At 43.1% G+C, this 26,830-nt stretch overlaps 2 protein-coding genes across 12 annotated transcripts in view; both read left to right on the top strand.

The window, feature by feature from the left end:
• The window catches only part of CHRNA7 (cholinergic receptor nicotinic alpha 7 subunit), a 144,931-nt gene that overhangs the window by 99,321 nt on the left and 18,780 nt on the right, over positions 1-26,830 (top strand). For 10 of the 11 annotated variants that reach the window (XR_012414711.1, XR_012414709.1, XR_006699262.3 and 7 more), the window contains one exon: positions 26,029-26,108. The exons of the other annotated variant lie outside the window; for it this stretch is intronic. Coding sequence is in view for 3 of the 10 variants with exons in the window: in XM_065547656.2 (XP_065403728.1) it covers positions 26,029-26,108 (80 nt within the window). In the remaining 7 variants the exon portion in view is untranslated. The remainder of the gene's footprint in view (positions 1-26,028; positions 26,109-26,830) is intronic. 11 annotated transcript variants of the gene reach the window in all.
• LOC102119634 (large ribosomal subunit protein uL3) lies at positions 5,376-6,684 on the top strand. Its single transcript, XM_005559061.4, has one exon. The coding sequence runs from the start codon at positions 5,403-5,405 to the stop codon at positions 6,612-6,614; it is 1,212 nt and encodes a 403-aa protein (XP_005559118.2). The 5' UTR covers positions 5,376-5,402; the 3' UTR covers positions 6,615-6,684.

Raw genomic sequence — 26,830 nt, 5'->3', positions numbered from 1 at the left:
ATTGCATTGTGGGCAAATATCACACTTTGTGTAGTTTCACTTCTTTTAAATGTATTGAGGTTTTTCTTAGGCTCAGGATATGGTCTATCTTGGTATATGCTCCATGAGTACTTGTTGGTAGACAGTTTCCTAAATGCCAGTTAAGTCCTGTCGTTTGATGATGTAAGTTCTTTTATATCCTTGCTGATTTTCTGTCTAGTTGTCCTGTCATGAATTATTGAGAGAGGAGTGTTGAAATCTCCAAATATAGTTATGAACTTGTCTATACCTTTTGAAAATTTCCATCAGTTTTGGGGTCACGTATTTTGAAGCTTTCTTGTTTGAGAAAGGATTTATGATTGCTACGTCTTCTTGGTAGATTGAGCTTTTATCATTATGTAAATTTACATCTGTCTTTCATAATTTTCTTTTCTCTAAGATCTTTATCCGATAGTAACATAGTTACTCTTGTGTTTTTTGAGTAATGTTTGCAGGGTGTGTGTGTCTGTGTGATTGATATATATAGATATATTCTTCGTTTTTTCTTTTTCCTGCCTTTCTATGGTGTACTTAACATTTTTTGAGAATTTCTTTTTTAGAATTTCTTTTTTATTCATAGTGTTTTTGAGTATGTCTCTTTGTACACCTATTTCATGGTTTCATGGTTGCTCTAGATATTACATTTTATGTATGTAACATTACATTACTGACTACTGGTATAAACAATTTTTTTTCTTTTTTTTTTTTTTTTTTTTTGAGACCGAGTCTTGCTGTGTTGCCCAGGCTGGAGTGCAGTGGCACAATGTCGGCTCACTGCAAGCTCCGCCTCCCGGGGTTCACGCCATTCTCCTGCCTCAGCCTCCCCAGTAGCTGGGACTACAGGCGCCCGCCACCACGCCCAGCTAATGTTTTATATTTTTAGTAGAGACGGGATTTCACCATGTTAGCCAGGATGTTCTCGATCTCCTGACCTTGTGATCCACCCGCCTCGGCTTCCCAAAGTGCTGGGATGATAGCCATGAGCCACCGCACCCGGCCTGGTATAAACATCTTACTGGTTCAAGTAAAGTAGATGAATTTTCTCTTCCTTCTTTGTTTGTTTTTATCTCTCTTTCAAGAACTTCCTTTAGCCATACTTCTTGGGTAATTCTGCTGCTCACTAGTTCTCTTAGTTTTTTCTTCACCTGAAAAATGTCGACATTTCTTTATTATTCCCGAAAGATATTTTAACTGGATTTAGAATTTTGAGTTTACAGATAATTTATTTCAGCATTTGAAAACGTCATGCCGCCTCCTGCTGGTCTCTGTTGAAAATTCTGCTGTCATTTAAATTGGTGGTGGTTGTTTAGTTTTGTTTTTCCCCCTTATGGATCATTTTTCTCTGCTTTCAAGATTTTCTCTTTATGTTTAATTTTCAGATGTTTGATTATGATGATTCTTGGCGTTAATTTTTTTGGATTTAACTGGTTTGGGTTTTACTCAGCTTCTTGAATCTGTAGATGTGTATCTTTTGCTAAATTTGGAAAATTTTTAATAATTTCTTTGAATATTTTTCACTCTCATTTTCTTTCTCTTCTTTTTGTGAGACTCTCATGACAGAAATATCAGATTTTGTTACGGCTTCACACCCCTGGAGGCTCTGTTGATTTTTTTTTTTTTTTGGTCTATTTTACCTTTGTTGCTCAGATTGAATAATTTCTATTCTGTCTTCAAGTTGGATCCTTTCCTTTGCTATCTCCACTCTACTACTGAGCCCAGCCCACGTTTGTAATCCAAGTTATTGTATTTTTCAGTTCTAAGTTTTCATTTAGTTTTTCTTTACATCTTCTATTTGTTTTTTGAAACTTTCTGCTTTTTCACTGGTTTCAAACATGTTCCTAATTGCCTACCAATGCATTATTATGATTGAGGTTTTAAAATTCAGAAAATTCCAACTTTCTGAATTATCTGTTTTGGCATCTGCTAATTTTCTCTTCTCATTAAAGTTGAGGTTTTTTCTTGATTTTGGTATTATGGGTGATGTTTAAAATTATATCCTGGACATTTTGGGTATTATTGTTTGAGACTCCCAAGTCTTACTTCAGTCTTCCTTTTCACTAGGCCTCCTCTGACACTGTGCCAGCAGAGGAGGGAGAACACCACCCCTGCTGTCAGGTGATCCAGGCTCCCCACTCAGCCTCTGTTGACACCTGGGAGGGATGGGGACCTTGGTACTGCTAGGCGGGAGTGGAAGTCCAGGCTCCTCAAATGTTCTCCACTGAAACAGCAGGTGGCGGCTGGGTCAAGATGAAGTCACTGCTTGGCCTTCTTAACCCTAACATCACCTCATGCAAGTATGGGGAGGAGCATCTCCCTTTTGCCTGGGGATGTTTGAATCTAGAATGCTCGCTGGGTCTTTGCTGATGAGGCTGCTGGTGGGATCCGGCTTTTTCCTTTGGTGTTTCCCTGGGGCAGGGCTCTTGGCTAGCATGGTCCAGCTGTCAGGCTGCTTCTCTCCTGACCGTTCGGCGAGAGAGGGCAAGCTTTTCTCAGGACTTCTTTGGTCTGCACCTGTTGGATTTGTTTTGTTTTGTTTTGTGCATTCTTCTCCAGAACCCAGTTTGAAATACATAACATAAATAGTAAACCTAGGGATCTCAGCACCATGCCATTCTGCCTGTCACAAAGGTGTGATCCCTTTTGCCTTCTTCTCTGAACTGCTCACAGCCTTCTTATGTTTATTCATGGATTATGTTCAGACTTCTTAGTCATATTTAGCAAGAATAATAATCATGGCCGGGCGCGGTGGCTCAAGCCTGTAATCCCAGCACTTTGGGAGGCCGAGACGGGCGGATCACGAGGTCAGGAGTTCAAGACCATCCGGGCTAACACGGTGAAACCCCGTCTCTACTAAAAATACAAAAAATTAGCCGGGCGTGGTGGCGGGCGCCTGTAGTCCCAGCTACTCAAGAGGCCGAGGCGGGAGAATGGCGAGAACCCGGGAGGCGGAGCTTGCAGTGAGCTGAGATCCGGCCACTGTACTCCAGCCTGGGTGACAGAGCGAGACTCCGTCTCAAAAAAAAAAAAAAAAAAAAAAGAATAATAATCATTACTCAGCTCAGGCTGCCATAACAAAATACCATAGAATGGGAGGCTTTAAATAACAGAAATTTATTTTCACACAGTTCTGGGAGCTGAGAAGTTCAAGATCAAGGTTCTGGATTTGGTTCCCCCATGAGAACTCTCTCTGGTTTATGGCTTCCTTCTCCTTGTGTCCTCACATGTGTCTCTCTTTCTAGAGAGAGGGAGTGGGAGAGGGAGAAAGAGGGGCACGTGCTGGCTTCCCTATTCCTATAAGGCCACCAGTTCCATCAGAATAGGGCCCTACGCCTGTGACCTGATTTAACCCTGGTCGGCTCCTGCTTATTGTTTTTAGCCATATTACCTCCTCCTCATTTTTCTTGTATTTATGCTGTCATAGCAAGTGGTATTTTTCTGAAAGCATATGCTTAGTTTATTTAGACTTTATATTTATTCAGATTAAGGGTGGTCAATTTCTTCACTCAATCTAAAGGAAAAGCTCTTTAAAAAATCAGCCTGGTCATTTTTCAACGAACCTCAGGTGTGGACTTTGGCCGTCCGATTGTGTAGGAGGCTCTCAAGGCTGGCTGTCTGCCTGGTCAGCATTGTCACTGGGGGACAAGCTGGCAGGGCACCATGTTGTTCCCTTCACCTTCGTGTCTCCAAGTGATCCATTTCCATAGAGATGGATTTCCACCCATGGTGAATAGTCCTTGCGTGCATAGTAACCCCAGTGTCAGAACATCTTCTCCTTCCACTGCTGGGGATAATTAGCTTCCTTTTTTCTTTTGTTTCATACATCTGGAGCCAGAAAAGGCATAACAGGTCATGTAGTTTAGAAATGGACAATTTTTTTTTTAATTTCATGAGCTCCTTCATGTCCATTTATCTAGGCTACGTAAAACTGTTAGAAGGAATGCCCAGGCTACAGGCTACAAGCAGGCAGGAGGGTGGGGCCCGTGGAGCCCAGCTCTCTCCCACACGAGGCCCTGGGGAGTTCAGTCAGCCATCCTAGGTCGCAAAAGTCATTACCCAAGAAGGCGGGAGTAAAACTCGTGCTTCTGCCCTCTTGCCGTGTACAAGGTGGGTTGGCACTGAGAAGGCCAGGACCTTCAAAATGCTGCACTCTCCCTGAGAAGTTGGAATTGAAACAAATAAAATCTGCCATCCAGCACAAGAAGATGAAAAAGAAGCGTGACTGTTTTAGGCTGTGCTCGGTCAGGGCCCAAAGTCTTCCGTGGGAATTCACAACAGATGAGGGAAGGGGTGCCTTCTGGTGCATCTGAGGTGGTGGTTGATATGTCCAGCAGAACCCAGGAAATTCCAGCACCACTTGTAGTGGCATGAAAAGTGGTCTGATCTGTGAGGCTCTGGGTACCTGGTAGAATGGAGTGCAGGGCACCTGGAGAGAAGTCCTCTTCTGACCAGGTCCACAGGATCCCCATAGACACGCTAGCAACACAGGTTGGGAGTTGGGAATTCATTCCAGTCTGTCCTGTCAGCAAGCTTCATGTGCCATGAACATGCTCTGCGGATGGTGATTGCGGTTTGAGACATGGGTTTTCTGCAGCCTAACAAATATTCCGTGCTCTGGTAAGTGTCTAGGTGTGAGGCCAGGTGTGCAGGCAATGCTGGGAGAGGGCAGCCAAGGGCTCTGCCCCTTTCTCTCCTGCATCCTCCTCCCTCATCCATCCTGTCCCACCCCTGTGACTACGTATTTTTTTTCCCCCCCGAGACTGAGTCTGGCTCTGTCTCCCAGGCTGGAGTGCAGGTGGCGTGATCTTAGCTCACTGCAACCCTCACTTCCCAAGTTCAAACAATTCTCATGCCTTAGCCTCCTGAATAGCTGAGATTACAGGTACCCACCACCATTCCTGGCTAATTTTTGTATTTTCAGCAGAGATGGAGTTTCACCATGTTGGCCAGGCTGGTCTTGAACTCCTGACCTCAGGTGATCCACCCACCTCGGCCTCCTAAACTCCTGGGATTCAGGCATGAGCCACCATACCTGGCCTGCATCTGTGTTTTTAAGCTCTTGTGCCATTTAGCCTTCATTAAATTTTTTAAGAAAACGTTACAGATAAAAACTCTATGAGGAATGAAACACTATAAGAAATAATATGAAAACTCAATTTTTAAAAATCAGCTAAAAGTGAAGTTCAAATTGAAACACATACAGAAACAGCTCACTTTGAGCAAGCATTCACAAACAGCAAAAGGTAGGTTTGGACTCTTAAACACTTAAGACAATAGAAACTAACATGATTTGAAAATAATTAAATGCAAGTAAGAATTAAAAACACAAACAAGAGAAACCCTTTAAAAAGCAGCTTTGAGCTCTACCGGCAGGATTTGATGGCGTGATGTCTCACAGAAAGTTCTCGGCTCCCAGACATGGGTCGCTCGGCTTCCTGCCTCGGAAGCGCAGCAGCAGGCATCGCGGGAAGGTTAAGAGCTTCCCTAAAGATGATCCGTCTAAGCCGGTCCACCTCACAGCCTTCCTGGGATACAAGGCTGGCATGACCCACATCGTGCGGGAAGTCGACAGGCCAGGATCTAAGGTGAACAAGAAGGAGGTGGTGGAGGCTGTAACCATTGTGGAGACGCCACCCATGGTGGTTGTGGGCATTGTGGGCTACGTGGAAACCCCTCGAGGCCTCCGGACCTTCAAGACTGTCTTCGCTGAGCACATCAGTGATGAATGCAAGAGGCGTTTCTGTAAGAACTGGCATAAATCTAAGAAGAAGGCCTTTACCAAGTACTGCAAGAAATGGCAGGATGAGGATGGCAAGAAGCAGCTGGAGAAGGACTTCAGCAGCATGAAGAAGTACTGCCAAGTCATCCGTGTCATTGCCCACACCCAGATGCGCCTGCTTCCTCTGCGCCAGAAGAAGGCCCACCTGATGGAGATCCAGGTGAACGGAGGCACCGTGGCCGAGAAGCTGGACTGGGCCCGCGAGAGGCTCGAGCAGCAGGTACCTGTGAACCAGGTGTTTGGGCAGGATGAGATGATCGACGTCATCGGGGTCACCAAGGGCAAAGGCTACAAAGGGGTCACCAGTCGTTGGCACACCAAGAAGCTGCCCCGCAAGACCCACCGAGGCCTGCGCAAGGTGGCCTGTATTGGGGCATGGCATCCTGCTCGTGTGGCCTTCTCTGTGGCACGTGCTGGGCAGAAAGGCTACCATCACCGCACTGAGATCAATAAGAAGATCTATAAGATTGGCCAGGGCTACCTTATCAAGGATGGCAAGCTGATCAAGAACAATGCCTCCACTGACTATGACCTGTCTGACAAGAGCATCAACCCTCTGGGTGGCTTTGTCCACTATGGTGAAGTGACCAATGACTTTGTCATGCTGAAAGGCTGTGTGGTGGGAACCAAGAAGCGGGTGCTCACCCTCCGCAAGTCCTTGCTGGTGCAGACGAAGCGGCGGGCTCTGGAGAAGATTGACCTTAAGTTCATTGACACCACCTCCAAGTTTGGCCATGGCCGCTTCCAGACCATGGAAGAGAAGAAAGCATTCATGGGACCACTCAAGAAAGACCGAATTGCAAAGGACGAAGGAGCTTAATGCGAGGAGCAGATTTTACAGCTGGTGGGGTCTCAATAAAAGTTATTTTCCACTGAAAAAAAAAAAAAAACAGCTTTGAAAAGAGTCAAGTAAAATTAAGAGAGATGAGAAATAATATAACCATCAGAATTAAAGACAGTGGAGGCACAGAATGTCAGATGAGACACAGTCGAAGGAGCAGAGGCAATTTCCTGCATGAATCATAGAAAGCTAAATAGATGGAAAATAGGAAAGAATGATTTACAGTCGTTGCAATAATATCTAACACTTCTGTAGTGCTTCTGTGTGCCAGGCCCTATTTCAAGTGCTTTACATAGATTAACAACCTTCTGAGGAAAGCGCTGTGATTATTTTCAGATATGGCAGCCGGAGCACAGTGTGGCCAAGGTCACGCAGAAAGCAGGTCTGGAAGCCTGCAGCCACCAGGAGAGGCTGTGCCTGACAAGGAGGGCCATTTCCTCCCATGCGGGGGATAGGTGCTCCCACACACACTCGCTGGAATAGTAGAAGGCAATAATAAATAGCATGTGGGAGAAATGTTAAGAGATTATTTTCAGAAAACAGGTAAAGTTATGACTCACATACAGATATAAAAATGAACACATGCTAAAGAATCTATTTTACTCATATCGCATGAGGAAACCAAGCAGATGTTCTCCTCAGTTCAATGGGAAAGTCAAACTAGTACAAAATTATACAGAATAAAGGAATTTCAAGATGAATTCTAAATGGACACAAAACTTGTTTATCTAAAGGGGCAGGAAGTCAAGGCACTACCAGTTAAATCACTACTGGGCGACTAAGAACTTCCGCATCTGTCAGCTGCCTGCAGTCCACGCACAGTGGCAAAACAGCTCAGACAGTGAACAGGGCGAGACTTGCTAAGTGAGATCTATGTGCTGTAGGGGACACATCGTTTTCCATTGAAATACAATGATTTTTTTCAACAGAAGCCATGTCCCAAAAGAACAGCTGAGAATGTAATAATATTGATGAAAAACATACATCCTCAGATTCAGGAGTTACAAGTCTGAGGAAAGATACGTGATAGGAAATGAGCCCAAGACATATTGTGCAAGAAAAGCTGCAGGAATGTCCAAAGCCAAAAAAAGATCCTAGAAGCGATGAGAGAAAAAAGACAGCTTGCTAACAAAGAGATGGCAATTAGACTGACTGCAGACCTTGTAAAGGCAACAATAGAAGCCAGAAAAATAAACGAAAATAATGTCTTTTAAGTATGAAAGGAAATAATTGTCAACTTAGAGTTTTATCCTAAGCTAAACCATTCTTTACCTGGGGGGCAAAATCAAGACATTCTCGGGAAAAGAGATACTAAAGGAGTTTACCATGCAGGGGCTGTGCTACTATTTTAAAAAACTACCAGAAGACCCTTAGGAACTAGCCATGAGAAGCAGTGAGTGAAGCAGTTGGCAAAGATTCAGGTACATGTAAACAGATTTGGTTATATAAAATAATAATGATGAATTTGAGAGTATTAAAAACAAAGTGGGGCAGGGCGCAGGGGCTCATGCCTGTAATCCCAGCACTTTGGGAGGCCAAGGCAAGCAGATCACCTGAGGTCAGGAGTTCGAGACCAGCCTGGCAAACATGATGAAACCCCATCTCTACTAAAAATACAAAGATTAGCCAGGCGTGGTGGCAGGTGCCTGTAATCCCAGCTACTTAGGAAGTGAGGCAGGAGGATCGCTTGAACCCAGGAGGCAGAGGTTGCAGTGAGCCGAGATAGAACCACTGCACTCCAACCTGGGCAGCAGAGCAAGTCTCCATCTCAAAAATAATAATAATAATAATAGTAATAATAATAGAATTAAAATATTGGAAAATGTAGCATGAAACAGTAACTTGGACAGTGCTTGGAAGTAAAACCCTCAGGTGAGCTTATATTACTCTGGAAGACCATGAAGACGCCAGCTTGAAGTAAAATATACAAGGTTAAAATGAGAGAATAACCACCAGACCAGACACATTAAGAATACTATATTTAACTTCCAAACAAGTAGGGGTCGAATGGGGAAGGGATGAAGAAAATGGGAGAAACCTAAATGCAATCCAAGGAGAAGGAAGTCAAAAGCATAATATTAGATGGTGGAAATGAAAACAAACATTACAATAGACAAGATAAAAGTAAATGGAGTAGCCATCTGGTTAAAACACAGATCTCCCCAATACATCTCTTCGCATTTAAATCGAACGATAGACTATTTAGATGAAACTAAACCATATGTATGTGAGGAATGAAAACAAGGAAAAAGAAAAACAGGAACAAAAATAAAATGTGAGTGGCTATGTTTACAACACAACCGCACACACAAACACAGTAAGAAAAACAAGTATAATTGAGGCTAAATAAGGTCAGGTGATAATGATTTTTAAAACTAAAGATGTCTAACAAATCTTACATGTATACATCTAATAAAATTGCTTTGAAGAAAAGTTGGTAGAATTTTAAGTTTACTGGATGAGTCCACAATTACAGTAGAAGATTTTAACGTACCTCTTTTAGTAATTGATAGTGTAAGAAGGGAAAAAAATGTAAGTATGTAGGTGTTTTGAACAACATAGTTAACAAGCCTTATCCAATATTTAGATATAGATACAGATATAGAAAAAAATGCATCCTTATTCCACGGGAAAATAAATATATGGAAAACTAGATATCCACATATGAATTAAAACCTTTAGCATGTGTTGTGTGAGTTTGCGTGTGTGTGTGTGCACATGCACTCACACATGTATAGGAATGTAGGCAGACATACATAGCCGTTAAGTGCTTATGTTAGAAAAGATACTTGTCTAAGTGTCTTTACCATATGATCCAACAATTGTCCTCCTCGGTATTTACCCAAAGGAGCTGAAAACCTGTGTTCACACAGAAACCTACACACATATGTTGATAGCAGCACAGACCTCTTTTTTAGGAAACCCTAAAGGCTTTTAATACCCTTTTTGGGAAAATGTGTGAGTTAATTACCAAACTCAAGAAGTTATAAAACATAACATTAAATCCAATGAAAAAAAGGAATAAAGATAAACTTAAAAATGTATTAAATAAGAAAACTAAAGTAGAGATCAGCAAAGGACAAATTGGTTTTAAAAAAGAGCTAATAAAATCAACATACCTCAGGAAATAATTACCAAGAAAACAAAGAAGGCACAAAGAGAAATTTGCTGGATATAAAAGGAGTTTTTAACTACAGAAAAGGACTTAAAAATAGAATATTATGACACAACTTTATGCCAAAAATTTGGAAACTTAGATTTAATATTTTCTAGAAAATAGACCAAAAATGGAATAGACTAGCAAAAAATAGACTTTATTTTTAAACCAATTTGAGGTTCATAGCATAACTGTGTGGAATGTACAGTTCCCATGTCCCCTCCCCACCCCCACCCAAGCACAGCCTCCCCAATCATCCACAGCCAGGGCCATACAATTGTAATAGATGAACTGATGTTACCACCCAGAGTCCATAGTTTATATCAGGGTTCTCTCTTGGTGTTGTATGGGTTTGAACAAATGTATAATGACCTGTATCTACCATTATAATATCAGTCAGAATAGTTTCACTCTCCTAAAAATCCTCAGTGCTCCACCTATTCATCCCTCCCTCTCTCTGCAATCCATGGCAGCCACTGACCTGTTGTTTGGTTTGGTTTGGTTTGGTTTGGTTTGAGACGGTGTATCGCTGTGTTGCCCAGGCTGGAGTGCAGTGTTGCGATCTGCGCTTACTGCGCCCTCCGCCTCCCAGGTTCAAGCAATTCTCCCACCTCAGCCTCCTAAGTATCTGGGATTACAGGTGTGCGCCACCACGCCCAGCTAATTTTTGTATTTTTAGTAGAGACAGGGTTTCGTCATGTTGGCCAGGCTGGTCTGGAACTCCTGACCTCAGGTGAGCCACCTGCCTCGGCCTCCCAAAGTGTTGGGATTACCGGCGTGAGCCTCTGTGCCAGGCCTGATCTGTTTTGCTGTCTCCATTGCTTTACTTTTCCTAGAATATAATATAATTGGAATCTTACAGTCTGTAGCCTTTTCAGATTGACTTATTTCATTTGGTAATATGCATTGAAGGTTCCTCCATATTTTTTCATGGCTTGATAGCCCATTTCTTTTTAGCACTGAGTAATAATCCATTGGATACAGCACAGTTAGTTTATCCATTTCACCTACTGAAGGTTGCTTCCAAGTCTTAGCAATTATGAATAAAGCTGCTATCAACATATGTGTGTAGGTTTCTGTGTGAACACAGGTTTTCTGCTCCTTCGGGTAAACACCAGGGAAGGCAATTGTTGGATCACATGAAAAGAGTATGCTTCATTTTGTAGGAAACTGCCAAACTGTCTTCCAAAGTGACTGTACCATTTTTCATGCCCACCAGCAATGTGTGAGAGTTCCTGTTGTTCTGCATCCTTGCCAGTATTTGGTGGTGTTAGTGTTCTGGATTTTGGTCATTCTAATAGATGTGTAGTGGTATCTCAGTTTTTTTTTTAATTTGTATTTCACTGATGATGATGTGGAACATATTTCCATGTGCTTATTTGCCATCTGTATATTGTCTTTGCTCAGGTGTCTGTTAAGGTCTTTGGCCCTTTTTTTTTTTTTTTTTTTTTTTTAAATGGAGTCTCTCTGTGTCGCCCAGGCTGGAGTGCAATGGCACGATCACAGCTCACTGCAACCTTAGCCTCCCGTGTTCAAGCGATTCTCCTGCCTTACCCTCCCTAGTAGCTGGATTTACAGGCATGCGCTCCCAAGCCTGGCTAATTTTTTTTTTTTTTTTTGTATTTTTGGTAGAGATGGGGTTTCACATGTTGGTCAGGCTGGTCTCGAACTCCTGACCTCATGATCCACCCACCTCGGCCTCCCAAAGTGCTGGAATTAACAGGCGTGAGCCACCACACCTGACTTTGGCCCATTTTTTAATTGGATTGTTTGTTTTTTTATTGCTGAGTTTTTAGAGTTCTTTGTATATTTTGGATTACAGTTCATTATTAGATGTGTCTTTTGCAAATATTTTCTCCCAATCTGTAGCTCATCTTTTCATTCTTTTGATCAACATGTTTTTAAAAAGAAATTCAAAAAGGTAGGTTTACAGGCAAGTTCCACCCAGCATAAAATATCATCATGAGCATAAATATATGTCTTTTTTTATTATTATCCTTTAAGTTCTAGGGTACGTGTGCACAACGTGCAGGTTTGTTACATAGGTATACATGTGCCATGTTGGCTTGCTGCACCCATTAACTTGTCATTTACATTAGGTATTTCTCCTAATGCTATCCTGCCCCGAGCCCCCCACCCCCCGACAGGCCCCGGTGTGTGATGTTCCCTGCTCTGTGTCCATGTGTTCTCATTGTTCATTTTCCACCTATGAATGAGAACGTGTGGTGTTTGGTTTTCTGTCCTTGCGATAGTTTGCTGAGAATGATGGTTTCCAGCTGCATCCATATCCTTACAAAGGACATGAACTCATCCTTTTTTATGGCTGCAGAGTATTCCATGGTGTATATGCGCTACATTTTCTTAATCCAGTCTGTCATTGATGGACATTTGGGTTGGTCCCAAGTCTTTGCTATTGTGAATAGTGCCGCAATAAATATATGTGTGCATGTGTCTTTATAGCAGCATGATTTATAATCCTTTGGGTATATACCCAGTGATAGGATTGCTGGGTCAAATGGTATTTCTAGTTCTAGATCCTTGGAAAATCACCATACTATCTTCCACAGTGGTTGAACTAGTTTACAGTCCCACCAACAGTGTAAAAGTGTTCCTATTTCTCCACATCCTCTCCAGCATCTGTTGTTTCCTGACTTTTTAATGGTTGCCATTCTAACTGGTGTGAGAGAGATGGTATCTCATTGTGGTTTGGATTTGCATTTCTCTGATGGCCAGTGATGATGAGCATTTTTTCATGTGTCCGTTGGCTGCATAAATGTCTTCTTTTGAGAAGTGTCTCTTCATATCCTTTGCCCACTTTTTGATATGGTTTTTTTTTTTTTTTCTTGTAAATTTGTTTAAGTTCTTTGTAGATTCTGGATATTGGCCCTTTGTCAGATGAGTAGATTGTAAAAATTTTCTCCCATTCTGTAGGTTGCCTGTTCACTCTGATGATAGTTTCTTTTGCTGTGCAGAAGCTTTTTAGTTTAATTAAATCCCATTTGTCAATTTTGGCTTTTTTTGCCATTGCTTTTGGTGTTTTAGTCATGAAGTCTTTGCCCATGTCTATGTCCTGAACAGTATTGCCTAGGTTTTCTTCTAGAGTTTTTATGTCTTAAGTTTAAGTCTTTAATCCATCTCGAGTTGATTTTTATATAAGGTGTAAGGAAGGTAACCAGTTTCAGCTTTCTACATATGGCTAGCCAGTTTTCCCAGCACCATTTATTAAATAGGAAATCCTTTCCCATTTCTTGTTTTTGTCCGGTTTGTCAGAGATCAGATGGTTGTACATGGCTGGTGTTATTTCTGAGGCCTCTGTTCTCTTCCATGGGTCTACATATCTGTTGTGGAACCAGTACCATGCTGTTTTGGTTACTGTAGCCTTGTAATGTAGTTTGAAGTCAGGTATTGTGATGCCTCCAGCTTTGTTCTTTTTGCTTAGGATTGTCTTGGCTATGCGGGCTCTTTTTTGTTTCCATATGAAGTTTAAAGTAGTTTTTTCCAGTTCTGTGAAGAAAGTCATTGGTAACTTGATGGGGATGGCACTGAATCTATAAATTACCTTGAGCAGGATGGCCATTTTCACAATACTGATTCTTCCTATCCATGAGCATGGAATGTTCTTACATTTGTTTGTGTCCTCTTTTATTTCATTGAGCACTGGTTTGTAGTTCTCCTTGAAGAGGTCCTTCACATCCCTTGTAAGTTGGATTCCTAGGTATTTTATTATCTTTGTAGCAATTGTGAATGGGAGTTCACTCATGATTTGGCTCTCTGTTGTCTGTTATTGGTGTATAGGAATGCTTGTGATTTTTGCACATTGATTTTGTATCCTGAGACTTTGCTGAAGTTGCTTATCAGCTGAAGGAGATTTTGGGCTGAGACGATGGGGTTTTCTAAATATACAATTGTGTCATCTCCTAACAGAGACAATTTGACTTCCTCTTTTCCTATTTGAATACCCTTTGTTTTTTTCTCTTGCCTGATTGCCCTGGCCAGAACTTCCAACACTGTGTTGAATAGGAGTGGTGAGAGAGGGCATCCCTGTCTTGTGCCAGTTTTCAAAGGACATGATTCCAGTTTTTGCCCATTCAGTGTGATATTGGCTTTGGGTTTGTCATAAATAGCTCTTATTATTTTGTGATACGTTCCATCAATACCTAGTTTATTGAGAGGTTTTAGCATGAAGGGCTGTTGAATTTTGTCGAAGGCCTTTTCTGCATCTGTTGAGATAATCATGTGGTTTTTGTCGTTGGTTCTGTTTATGTGATGGATTACATTTATTGATTTGCGTATGTTGAACCAGCCTTGCATCCCAGGGATGAAGCCCACTTGATTGTGGTGGATAAGCTTTTTGATGTGCTGCTGGATTCGGTTTGCCAGTATTTTATTGAGGATTTCCACATCGATGTTCATCAGGGATATTGGTCTAAAATTCTCTTTTTTTGTTGTGTCTCTGCCAGGCTTTGGTATCAGGATGATGTTGGCCTCATAAAATGAGTTAGAGAGGATTTCCTCTTTTTCTGTTGATTGGAATATTTTCAGAAAGAATGGTACCAGCTCCTCTTTGTACCTCTGGCAGAATTCGGCTGTGAAAAAGTCTGGTCCTGGACTTTTTTGGGTTGGTAGGCTATTAATTATTGCCTCAATTTCAGAACCTGTTGTTAGTCTATTCAGAGATTTAACTTCTTCCTGGTTTAGTCTTGGAAGGATGTATGAGTCCAGGAATTTATTCATTTCTTCTAGATTTTCTAGTTTATTTGCATAGAGGTGTTTATAGTATTCTCTGACAGTATTTTGTATTTCTGTGGGATCAGTGTTGATATCCCCTTTATCATTTTTTATTGCATCTATTTGATTCTTCTCTCTTCTCTTCTTTATTAGTCTTGCTAGCGGTCTATCAATTTTGTTGATCTTTACAAAAAAATCAGCTCATGGATTCATTGATTTTTTGGAGGGTTTTTTATGTCTCTATCTCCTCCAGTTCTGCTCTGATATTAGTTATTTCTTGCCTTCAGCTAGCTTTTGAATTTGTTTGCTTTTGATTCTCTAGTTCTTTTAATTGTGAGGTTAAGGTGTCAATTTTAGATCTTTCTTGCTTTCTCTTGTGGGCATTTAGTGCTACAAATTTCCCTCTACACACTGCTTTAAATGTGTCCCAGAGATTCTGGTATGTTGTGACTTTGTTCTCATTGGTGTCAAAGAACATCTTTATTTCTGCCTTCATTTCGTTATTTACCCAGTACTCATTCAGGAGCCCATTGTTCAGTTGCCATGCAGTTGTGCAGTTTTGAGTGAGTTTCTTTTTTTTAGACGGAGTCTCGCTCCATCACCCAGGCTGGAGTGCAGTAGTGTGATCTCGGCTCACTGCAAGCTCTGCCTCCTGGATTCATGTCATTCTCCTGCCTCAGCCTCGGGAGTAGCTGGGACTACAGGCGCCCACCACCACGCCCGGCTAATTTTTTGTATTTTTAGTAGAGATGGGGTTTCACCGTGTTAGCCAGGCTGGTTTCAATCTCCTGACCTTGTGATCAGCCCGCCTCGGCCTCCCAAAGTGCTGGGATTACAGGCTTGAGCCACCGCGCCCAGCCTTGAGTGAGTTTCTTAATCCTGAGTTCTAATTTGATTGCACTGTGGTCTAACAGACAGTTTGTTATGATTTCTGTTCTTTTACATTTGCTGAGGAGTGTTTTACTTCCAATTATCTGGTCAATTTTAGAATAAGTGCAATGTGGTGCTGAGAAGAATGTATATTCTGTTGATTTGGGGTGGAGAGTTTTGTAGATGCCTATTAGGTTCACTTGGTGCAGAGCTGAGTTCAAATCCTGTGTATTCTTGTTAACCTTATGTCTCGTTGATCTAATATTGACAGTGGGGTGTTAAAGTCTCCCATTACTATTGTGTGGGAGTCTAAGTCTCTTTGTAGGTCTCTAAGGACTTGCTTTATGAATCTGGGTGCTCCTGTATTGGGTGCATATATATATTTAGAATAGTTAGTTCTTGTTGAATTGATCCATTTACCATTATATAATGGCCTTCTTTGTCTCTTTTGATATTTGTTGGTTTAAAGTCTGTTTTATCAGAGACTAGGATTACAACCCCTGCTTTTTCTTGCTTTCCATTTGCTTGGTAGATCTTCCTCCGTCCGTTTATTTTGAGCCTATGTGTGTGTCTGCATGTGAGAGGGGTCTCCTGAATATAGCACACTGATGGGTCTTGACTCTTTATCCAATATTCCAGTCTGTGTCTTTTAATTGGAGGGAGCATTTAGCCCATTTGCGTTTAAGGTTAATATTGTTATGTGTGAATTTGATCCTGTCATTATGATGTTAGCTGGTTATTTTGCCTGTTAATTGATGCAGTTTCTTCATAGCATCAATGGTCTTTACCATTTGGCATGGTTTTGCAGTGGTTAGTACCAGTTGTTCCTTTCCATGTTTAGTGCTTCCTTCAGGAGCTCTTGTAAGGCAGGCCTGGTGGTGACACAATCTCTCAGCATTTGCTTGTCTATAAAGGATTGTATTTCTCCTTCACTTATAAAGCTTAGTTTGGCTAGATATGAAATTCTGGGTTGAAAATTCTTTAAGAATGTTGAATATTGGCCCCCACTTTCTTCTGGCTTGTAGGGTTTCTGCCAAGAGATCTGATGGGCTTACCTTTGTGGGTAACCTGACTTTTCTCTCTGGCTGCCATTAACATTTTTTCCCTTTATTTCAACCTTGGTGAATCTGACAATTATGTGTCTTGGGGTTGCTCTTCTCGAGGAGTATCCTTATGGTGTTCTCTGTATTTCCTGAATTTGAATGTTGACCTGCCTTGCTAGATTGGGGAAGTTCTCCTGGGTAATATCCTGAAGGGTGTTTTCCAACTTGGTTCCATTCTCACTATCACTTTCAAGTACACCAATCAAACATAGATTTGGCCTTTTCACATAGTCCCGTGTTTCTTGGAGGCTTTGTTCGTTTCATTTTACTATTTTTTCTCTCATCTTGCCTTCTCACTTTATTTCATTAATTTGATCTTCAAACACTGATATCCTTTCTTCCACTTGATTGAATCGGCTATTGAAGCTTGTGCATGTGTCATGAAGTTCTCATGCTGTAGTTTTCAGCTCCATCAGGTCATTTCAGGTCTTCTCTACACTGTTTATTCTGGTTTAGCCATTCATCTAACCTTTTTTCAAGGTGTTTAGCTTCCTTGTGATGGGTTCAAACATACTCCTTTAGCTCAGAGAAGTTTGTTATTATTGACCTTCTGAAGCCTACTTCTGTCTACTCGTCAAAGTCATTCTCCATCCAGTTTTGTTCCATTGCTGGTGAGGAGCTGCAATCCTTTGGAGAAGAGGCACTCTGGTTTTTGGAATTTTCAAATTTTCTGCTCTGGTTTCTCCTCATCTTTGTGGTTTTATCTACCTTTGGTCTTTGATGTTGGTGATCTACAGATGGGGTTTTGGTGTAGATGTCCCTTTTGTTGATGTTGATGCTATTCCTTTCTGTTTGTTAGTTTTCCTTTTTAGAGTAAGGCCCCTTAGCTCCAGGTCTGCTGGAGTTTGCTGGAGATCCACTCCAGACCCTGTTTGCCTGGGTATCACCAGCAGAGGCTGCAGAACAGCAAATATTGCTGCCTGATCTTTCCTCTTGAAGCTTCGTCCAACAGAGGCACCTGCCTGTATGAGGTGTCTGTCGGCCCCTACTGGGAGATGTCTCCCAGTCAGGCTATACAGGGGTCAGGGACCCACTTGAGGAGGCAGTCTGTCCATTCTCAGCTCGAATGCCATGCTGGGAGAACCACAGCTCTCTTCAGAGGTGTCAGACAGAGACGTTTAAGTCTGCAGAAGTTGTCTGCTGCCTTTTGTTCAGCCATGCCCTGCCCACGGAGGTGGAGTCCATAGAGGCAGTAGACCTTGCTGAGCTGCAGTGGGCTGCACCCAGTTCGAGCTTCCCAGCTGCTTTGTTTACCTAATCAAGCCTCAGCAGTGGCAGACACCCCTCCCTCCCACCAGGCTGTAGACTTGCAGATCGATCACAGACTGCTGCGCTAGCAGTGAGCAGAGCTCTGTGGGTGTGGGACCCACCGGGCCAGGCACAGGAGGGAATCTCCTGGTCTGCTGGTTGCTAAGACTGTCAAAAAGTGCAGCATCTGGGTGGGAGTATACTGTTTTTCCAGGTACAGTCTGTTACAGCTTCCCTTGGCTAGGAAAGGGAAATCCCCTGACCCCTTGCTCTTCCTGGGTGAGGCGACACCCCACCCTGCTTCGGCTTGCCCTCTGTGGGCTGCACCCACTGTCCAACCAGTCCCACTGAGATGAACCAGGTACCTAGTTGGAAATGCAGCAATCACCCGTCTTCTGCATCAGTCTCACTGGGAGCTGCAGACCGGAGCTCTTCCTATTCGGCTGTCTTGGTAGCAACCCCTATGTATAAGTCTTAACTGAAATATCAGCATACCAAAATCTAGCAATAGTTTAAAAATAAATCCTAACAAGTGTAGGCTTCTATTAGGAGTGGTTAACTTTCAGAAAGTCCATTAATATAATTCATTCTATTAAAAGAATGAGGCAGAAAAAAATAAATGATCATTCTGATAAGTTGGAGAAAAATCAGTTGATGTTATTTAAAACCCATTTGTAATTGGAAGAAGTTTCCCCTAACTTGACATCGGGTCTCACTTAATGCTGAAACATTAGAAGTTTCTAAATGTAGAATAAAATAAGAATATCAGTGTCATCACTCTTTAAAAATATCTTAGTGACTATATGAATTTCAATAGTAATACCAGTAAAATAATAAAATATGAATAAGAAAGGAATAAACCTATTATCATTTATAGGCCATATCATGTCTTTTTACATAGAAAATCCCTAGAGACTGTCTAGAAAAAATATATCTGATACAAAACAAGATCTACCAAAGTATCAGATGTGTTTCTATCTTCCTACAATAGACAGTTAGAAAATGTCATTTCACAAATTTTATTTTCAATATCTGCAGGTGTTAACGAGTACCAAAAAATAAGTTTAAGAAAGACCAACATATGTTGAGTTGTATCACATATATGCCTGGGAAAACTCAATACCATAAAGATGCCAGGTTTTTCCAAAATAAATTGAATGTGATTAATGTGATTCTAACTAAATGTAATGTGATTCCAACTAAAGTCTCAGCAGGGACTTCATGAGACTGTACAAGTACATTTAAAATTTACAATGTTGAGCAAGGGGTCAGTAATGAGCAAGAATAGTAAAGTAAGACAATTTTAAAGAAAAAGCACCAAGTTGAGGGACTTTCTATGCCAAATGCAACACTTTCATAATGCTGTAAGGATTAAGATGATGTTTTGCTGGGTCAGGGATAGACATGTAACCCAAGGAACAAAACTAGGGAGTCCAGAAACTGGATATCTGCTGTGTTAATCTTATCCTGTGTTATTTATAGCATTGTTGTAATCCATCTTTTGCCATATCTGGTTGTTATAATATCCCATGTTACATTGAATTTAATATGCAAACTAGCAGGTAAAGAAAAGATTCCTGAGTGGGAGCTAAACATTGGGTACTCGTGACATAAAGATGGCAACAACGGACACTGGAGACTACCATGAAAGGAAGGGAGAAGGGGGCCAGGGTTGGAAAACTACTGGATACTCTGCCCACTGCCTGGGTGATGGAATCAATTATACCCTAAACCGCAGCATCACATTTGATATACCCATGTGACAAACCTGTACATGTACATCCTGAATCTAAAATAAAAATCAAAATATGAAAAGGTAGCACATGCCTGCAGTCCCAGCTACCAGGAGACTGAGCAGGAGGATGGCTTGAGCCCAAGAGTTTGAGGCTCGAGTGAGCCATGATCGCACCCCTGCACTCCAGCCTGGGCGACAGAGCACAACCCTGTCTCAAAATAAATAAATAAACAAATACAAATAACATAAACAAGTAAATATTTTCTTTTTAATAAAAGGAAATATTCTGGAATGCATTTTTCTGGAAGCCTCCTTCTGGTACTTCAGAATTCTGCTTCCTGGAATCTCTGGCAGGTAGAAATGACCATAAAAGTTGGATTCTACTCAAGACTTTTTTGGTGATGGACTATGATGGGCCACATTTGCTGGCTGCAGACCCTCAACATTTTAGAATAAAATATAGAACTAAATCAACAGATTTAGGACAGAGTGTGTCTCTCCCTCTGTCTTCTATGCAGAAAATTCACCCATTCTCAACAGCCGTGCTCTCCCTCTGCAGTCTGGGTATCGCTTCCGTCAGTGGTTGTCTTCACATGGAATTGGGGAATTGGCAACTTTTTCCCCTTTCTTGAGAGATTTAAAGTAAATGACACCTTAGATCAGATAGATGAGCATCATCCTTCATCCTCCCTTCCTTTTTGAATAGATTTCATCTTCATCTCTCCTGCCCTTCTCTCTCTCAGTCTTTCAAGGTTGCTGAGAACTCAGAAGGAATAGGATTGATTTCACATAAGACCTTACTATTTAGGGTCATCCTGAACCCATGCGTAGCGTTTTCTTTGCAGCAGGACAGAGTGCCTGGATTTCTTCTTCTTGTTGTTATTTTATTATTCTTCATCTTTCCCTTAATGCAGAGGCTCATTCTGGTGAACACATGCCCTATTGGGAATTGGTCTTGCTGGGCTTCTTTGATGGCTGGGCCCTTGGCTTTTTCTCTCAAGGTTCCTTCTCTGTGGAGGCACAGTCACTCCCTTCTTTTCCAGCTTAGGGTTGAGGCCTCCCGTGCTTAGCAGTAGAGGTCAATGCTACAGAGTTGACTGAGGCAGGAGGCTGAGCCTAGGATCAGAGGGCTCTTGTTCCAGGGCCAGCAGCTCTGCAGGGATGAGACCAGGCACCAGTGTGTGAGGACTCCAGGGCATGTGGAGGAAGGAAGGGTGTGATCTCAGACCCACAGGGTCCACCTGTGCCCCATGGGCTCCCCCTGCCTATACTGCCATTGATGTCTGAAAGCACAACTTGGAATCCCATAAGGATTAGGCTCCTGAGTCCTGCCTGGGGGGCCAAGCAGTGGTTTGCTCCCAAGCCCTCTTTCAGCTTCACTGCTTAGGGTAACATGGTGCAAGCAAGCACCATGATCCAGGCAAGCCAGACCTTCCTGGAGCCTCCTTCGATCTGGTTTATCTCCAAGTGTGTGATCCCACCATGCCCTCCGCCAGGGGCCTGTCCACATCTGTTTCCATCTTTGGGAGCTCTGCCTATCCTTTAGATCCTAGGCAGACACCTCTCCTCCTCCTACCCCCACGAAGGACATGTAGCTTGCATCCTACATGTTTGAGTTAAATTTGCCCCAGTCGCCCCCTCCATGGTGGGGGTAGGGCTCAGAGCTCTCCTCACACCAAGAGCGAGCCCCAGTCATTGCTGGCTGTGGGAGGACAAAGGCAGCCAGATAAAGGCAGCTCCTGCAAGGACGGGGAGGCCACAGGCCGGCATCCTCACAAATCGCGGATGTACTGTCTCCCCCAGTAGTCGAAAAAAAGAATATATTTGACCTTTTTCAGACTATTTAATACAGAACGGTTTAAATACACACAGAAGAGGAGTGAGGAGACAAATGAAACCCTGCAGCCCCACCCCTCTTTCCACGGTTCTGGATGTTTGCCAGCACAGGGCTGCCCTGCACTGGTGATGGGGTCACTGTTGGCTGGCATCCGTCCGGCATCCCCGGGGAAGCTGTGCCAGTGTTGTGGCCACTGAGGTCCTTGTAGGGGTTCTAGCCACTCACATTTCTGAGGTTCTTCATTTCCCACCTCAGATCGCTGTTTTCGAACTCAATTTTCAGCAACAGGGCCCTTCTTCAAACCCATCTTATCTCCACCCCTGATGCTCAGAACAGAGAAAGTAGTATTAGCACAAATCCATTACAAGAGTTTACTTTTATACTATGTACTTATAAAATCAATTTGCCTATGGGAAAGAAGCGTAAAACTACCATCATGGGTATTAAGATTTGGATTTTGATAACATTTATGTGTTACAATTTCATGTAGCTCAATATTCTGTTTGGATGAACAACATTCAGAAATCACTGAGTCACAAATCACTGAGTCACAGGTAAGCTGTTGCTAATAGCAACAGTTTTTTTATCTTGTTTTTACCTATTTGCCTTGTGATCTCAAGAGTCTCTTCAATTACATTGATCCAAATGCTTGAAAGAAAGGCTTGTAGGAACTTTTTTTTTTTTTTCAGAGTTGAATCACTGATCTAACAGATGCTCAGTCTTGATTATAAATATGAAAATCAGACAGGAAGAAAGCCAAGCTTAAAATAAGCAAAACTTTGTTCCCCATAACATGCATCAAACCACACTATTCTTAACTTTTAATGTATTTTTCTTTCAAAAATATTTATTTATGTGTTTATTTTATTTTATTAGAGACAGGGTCTCACTCTGTCTCCTAGGCTGGAGTGCAGAGATGCAGACATAGCTCACTGCAGCCTCAAACTCCTGGGCTCAGCTAATCTTCCTGCCTCAGCCTCCTGAGTAGCTGAAACTTATGCTCATGTCACCGCACTGATTAATTTTATGTTTTGTTTTTGTAGAGATGGGGTCTTGCTTTGTTGCCCAGGCTGGTCCCAAACTCCTGGCTTCAAATGATCCTCCCCTCTGGGCCTTCCAAAGTGCTAATATTATAGGCATGGGCCACTGTGCACAGCCTGTAGACCATGCTTTCTGTTTTGCTGCTCCCGAGGGTGATTGATGGGGGAACGCATCCCACGTCTGCTACAGCTTAGATGCCATGTAATTGGAAGCACAGACTTTAATTTTTTAAAAGAGCAATGCAAAGCTGAAATCTCATTTGGTGACTCCTTTATAAGAGATTCAAATGCATACACATTCATGGCCAGAGAGGCTTTAGTTTAACTTCCATGCAAAAAGAAGTTAAACAGGACACATAAATTAACACAATGGTAGTCTCTAAGAGTTAAAATTTTGTTAATAGTCATTTGAGTGTGTGACATTTATTACCATTTTCAAATGCAAAGGCACTAAAATATTGAAGGTGAATATTTTCAGAAACCTTGAGGCGCCTCTGTAGGATCTGAGGGCTCCAGAGAATCTAGCTTGAAGATCGTGATACTATCCAGAGTGAGGTTGTGAAGGTCCACATTTTCAGCTATTTTGTGCCCAATCACTGTTTATAATGTGACTCATTAACAGTCAGATACAGACAACGGTCGAGCAAAGAATATTTACATCTTGATCCTACCTCCTGCTGTCTCTTTCCCTATGTGTGTTTGGAAGTGCGGGGGGGATGTGTCCTTTCGTGACAGCTTGGCTCCTGCCTTCTCTCCCTCTCTCTTTTCTCTCACTCTCCCCAGTTCCCCACTTCTCCCCCTTTCTTCCTTCCCTTAAACTTCATCACGTTTTTCTTGTTTCATATTCAAATCATGGCTTCCTTGTACAGTTATTAATCTTTTCCTAGAGTTTCCAGTTGCCTTTTTTCTTATTACAAGAATTTTTTAAACTGTGTCCTCAATCAAGTCCGTGATGTTTTTCAGCTCATTATATCTCCTCTGTCTTGCTCTGAACCCATTTGATTCTGTCCTCACTACCTTAACATCTTGCCAGGATTTGGACCCACCTTTTTCTAGGTCTCCTGCTCAAGTCATCCTCTAAATCTCTTTTATTGATCTCCAGGTTTAGTCTAAAAGTGTATTTCTTCTTTCTCAGTTTTCACTCTCATTGTTCCAAAGCTGACCAAGGAAATATATGTTGGGAACAAGCTCTTGAAGGCCTTAGTGTTCTTAGAAACCCGTTTCTGCCTTCATGCTTGGGTGGTTTTCCTGCTGTGAGAAGTGTCTTCGTGTTATTTCTTGAGTAATTTTCTCCCTCCCACTCTCCCTGATGGAGCTTCTGTGGGTGAGGCGAGTTCCCCCGGCCTTGTCCTCTATGCCGTCTTCTTTCTGTGTTACATTTGATCTCTGTGATTTCCATCATCCAAACCTCCCACCCACTCGTAAAAAGTTATTTCATAAATTATACCTTTAATTGCCATTTTTCTGTTTTTCTAATGGCTATATCCTCTTGAATTTTGTGAGGACATTACTTTTTTAAGAAGTGATTTTTCCTCCTTTTCATTGACTCATTCTTCTTGGATCTTTTTTGGTGTGTATCCTCCATGTGTGTCGCATGCTGAAGACTGTCCTCCGGTGTCTGATTCTGAGTTTCCCCTTGGGGGAATCTCAGACATGGGAGAGGCTACCTGAAGCTCTGTAGTCCTGGGCAGCTCCTGCAGGGGCCACGGTGGCCAAAATGAGGGAAGCTTTACTCTGGGGTGCTAATACTTTGACCAACTGCCTGTGTGTGTGTGTTTTTTTTTTTTGAGGTGGTTTATTTTTCTTTACCAGTAGGGCTGTGTTTTAAGGGTACCCAGGGTTGATTTTAATCAGGCATGGTGAGACATTCAGACACAGAAGTGACTGTCCTAAAGGAAAACAGTTTTACTCACAGTTCCTTAGAAGCAGAAGCACAGGCTAGGCGCAGTGGCTCATGCCTGTAATCCCAGCACTTTGGGAGGCTAAGGGGAGTGGCGGGGGGCGGGGGTGGATCACGAAGCCAGGAGTTCGAGACCAGCCTAACCAACATAGTGAAACCCTGTCTCTACTAAAAATACAAAAATTAGCTGGGAGTGGTGGTGTGCACCTGTGATCCCAGCTACTCAGGAGGCTGAGGCAGGAGAACTGCTTGAACCCGGGAGACAGAGGTTGCCGTGAGCCGAGATCACACCACTGCACTCCAGCCTGGGCAACAGAGTGAGACTCCATCTCAAAAAAAAAAAAAAAAAAAAAAAGGAAGCACAGCCCAGCACATGCAGGGACACAGGGAGGCACGGGAAACCTGAGCAAGGGCCTTCCTTCATTGTGGCTTCTGCAGGAAGGAAGGGAGGAGCAGGGCACGCAGGCTTAGGCTTAGGATTGGCTCCTTAGAATAATTGCAGTAGGCCCTGGGGCATAGGGACTCTTCCTGGTTGGGTGTTACCTGGTCCTGCAGTGATGAGAGCAGGACTGGTGTCAACCCCAGTGTGACAGCCTGATAAAGGATGTGTTTGGGTGGGTGTATGGGTTCTAGATTGATTGATTTGTGTTTGAAAGGCCGGAGTTGTTTACTATCTCTCCAGGAGCCCTCCAGAGTCAGCAAAGCCCCAGATGTCAACACATCAGAATCCAGAAAATATAAGAAGACAAGGCTAGTACAGGCTGTTGGTGTAATTGCTGTTGCTGCTATGTGTGTGTGTGTCCTTTATCCCAGTTGTTAGCTCCTGGCCGCAGGAGGCTGGAACAGGGGAAGGAGAGGGGAAGAGGTGCATCCATCTAAAACTCGCACTTCTATTGTCTTCCCCCACTTTCCTTCTTTTCATCGCTAACTGGAGCTGGAAGCCCTGTAGGGTTGTGGTGTCCAGCTCCCTCCTGCGACTGCAGTTCAGTCATTCAAGATATATATGTGGGCCAGGCGCGGTGGCTCACACCTGTAATCCCAGCACTTTGGGAAGCCAAGGCGGGCGGATCACAAGGTCAGGAGATGGAGACCATCCTGGCTAACATGGTGAAACCCCGTCTCTACTAAAAATACAAAAAATTAGCTGGGCGTGGCGGTGTACACCTGTAGTCCCAGCTACTCGGGAGGCTGAGGCAGGAGGATGGCGTGAACCCAGGAGGCAGAGCTTGCAGTGAGCTGAGATCGTGCCACTGCAGTCCAGCCTGGGCAACAGGGCGAGACTCTGTCTCAAAAAAAAAAAAAAAAAAGATATATATGTGAGGCATGAACCAAGTGTGGGCCCCCTTCAAGAGGCTGGAACTAGAGCTTTGGACACAGCGAGTGAAAACCCTGCCCCAGGAGGCTCACAGGATGGCAGCGTGCCTCACCCACCCTCTGTTTTTCTAGATATCGTGAAAATGTCACATCTGCCGATGTTCTCCAAAGTTGTTTACAGGTTTCATTTTGGTTAAGAGCTTGATTTTATATACATTGTGAAAAAAATTACAGTTCAGTGTGAAAATTGAAATGGGGGTAGACACTGGCCCCTTCCAAGCTGTGCTCCTGGAAGACCTCCCAGGCCAGCCCCAGTGGTGCTCTCAGGCGGGGTGTGGGGTTGTGAGGACAGACAGGGGCCCCTCTCAAGGACTCTGCTGCACCAGCGAAGACAGACCCCGGGGCTTCGGGAAATCCACAGCCTGGTGGCACTGGCTCATGCATCCTTTTCCTGTTTCTAGTGCGGATGAGCGCTTTGACGCCACATTCCACACCAACGTGTTGGTGAATTCTTCTGGGCATTGCCAGTACCTGCCTCCAGGTAAGCTGCACTTTCTTTGTCCTCTTCCAGTTAGAAGATTGAAGCGAGTTTGGGTGTCTGGCCGGTGTCCCCCGTGTGGGGGACCAGCTCTTTGCTTCGCCTCTGCTCACTCCCACCACTTCCTCTCTCTTTTCTGTGCTTCTATGTGCTTTCTACCCCCAGAAGTCATCGTCCTCTTTTGTCTCAATCAAGCCGTCTTTGCCAATGTGTCCTTATTTTCCACCACGTGTGCCTTAAAGCCAATGTACAAGCACAGCAAGTCTCCTTTGCCAGGCAGTAGCCACCTCACCTTCCAGCCTGCAAGCCACCTGTCCAGGCTCTGCTTCCCCGTTCCCGCTCGCCATCCTCCTTCCCGCGGGACTCACTGTCTTGGCAGGTGCAGCAGTCCAGCTGCTGGGGGTGAGATGTGACAGTTCCGGGAGCCTGGGTGTGCACTGAAGAGCACATGCAGGTTACAGGCAAGGTCTGGTGGTTTCAAGGGAGAGCTCTCTAGCGACTGTCTTCTTCCCAGCAGTCTCTCTCCTCTCTCTCTACCTCCAAGGCTAAGTGCCCCCTGGATTGGTTCTTTCTCACCGACTCATTTTTTCAGTCGGATTCACAGGGCAAGGGAAATAGGTTTATGGCCTGGAGGTGCATGCAGAGTGCGCGCTAGCATATTGAGATGAAAGCTGGGGTTTTTGATCTTTTAGAAGATTTTTAATGTGTTTATTCCAGGGTGATCT

The sequence above is a fragment of the Macaca fascicularis genome, chromosome 7, assembly GCF_037993035.2.
Source record: "Macaca fascicularis isolate 582-1 chromosome 7, T2T-MFA8v1.1".
NCBI lineage: Eukaryota > Metazoa > Chordata > Mammalia > Primates > Cercopithecidae > Macaca > Macaca fascicularis.
This window is presented reverse-complemented; position numbering and strand designations above follow the sequence as displayed.

Coding starts and splice junctions, on each gene's coding strand:
- LOC102119634 (XM_005559061.4), top strand. CDS start 5,403: ATGTCTCACAGAAAGTTCTCGGCTCCCAGACATGGGTCGCTCGGCTTC.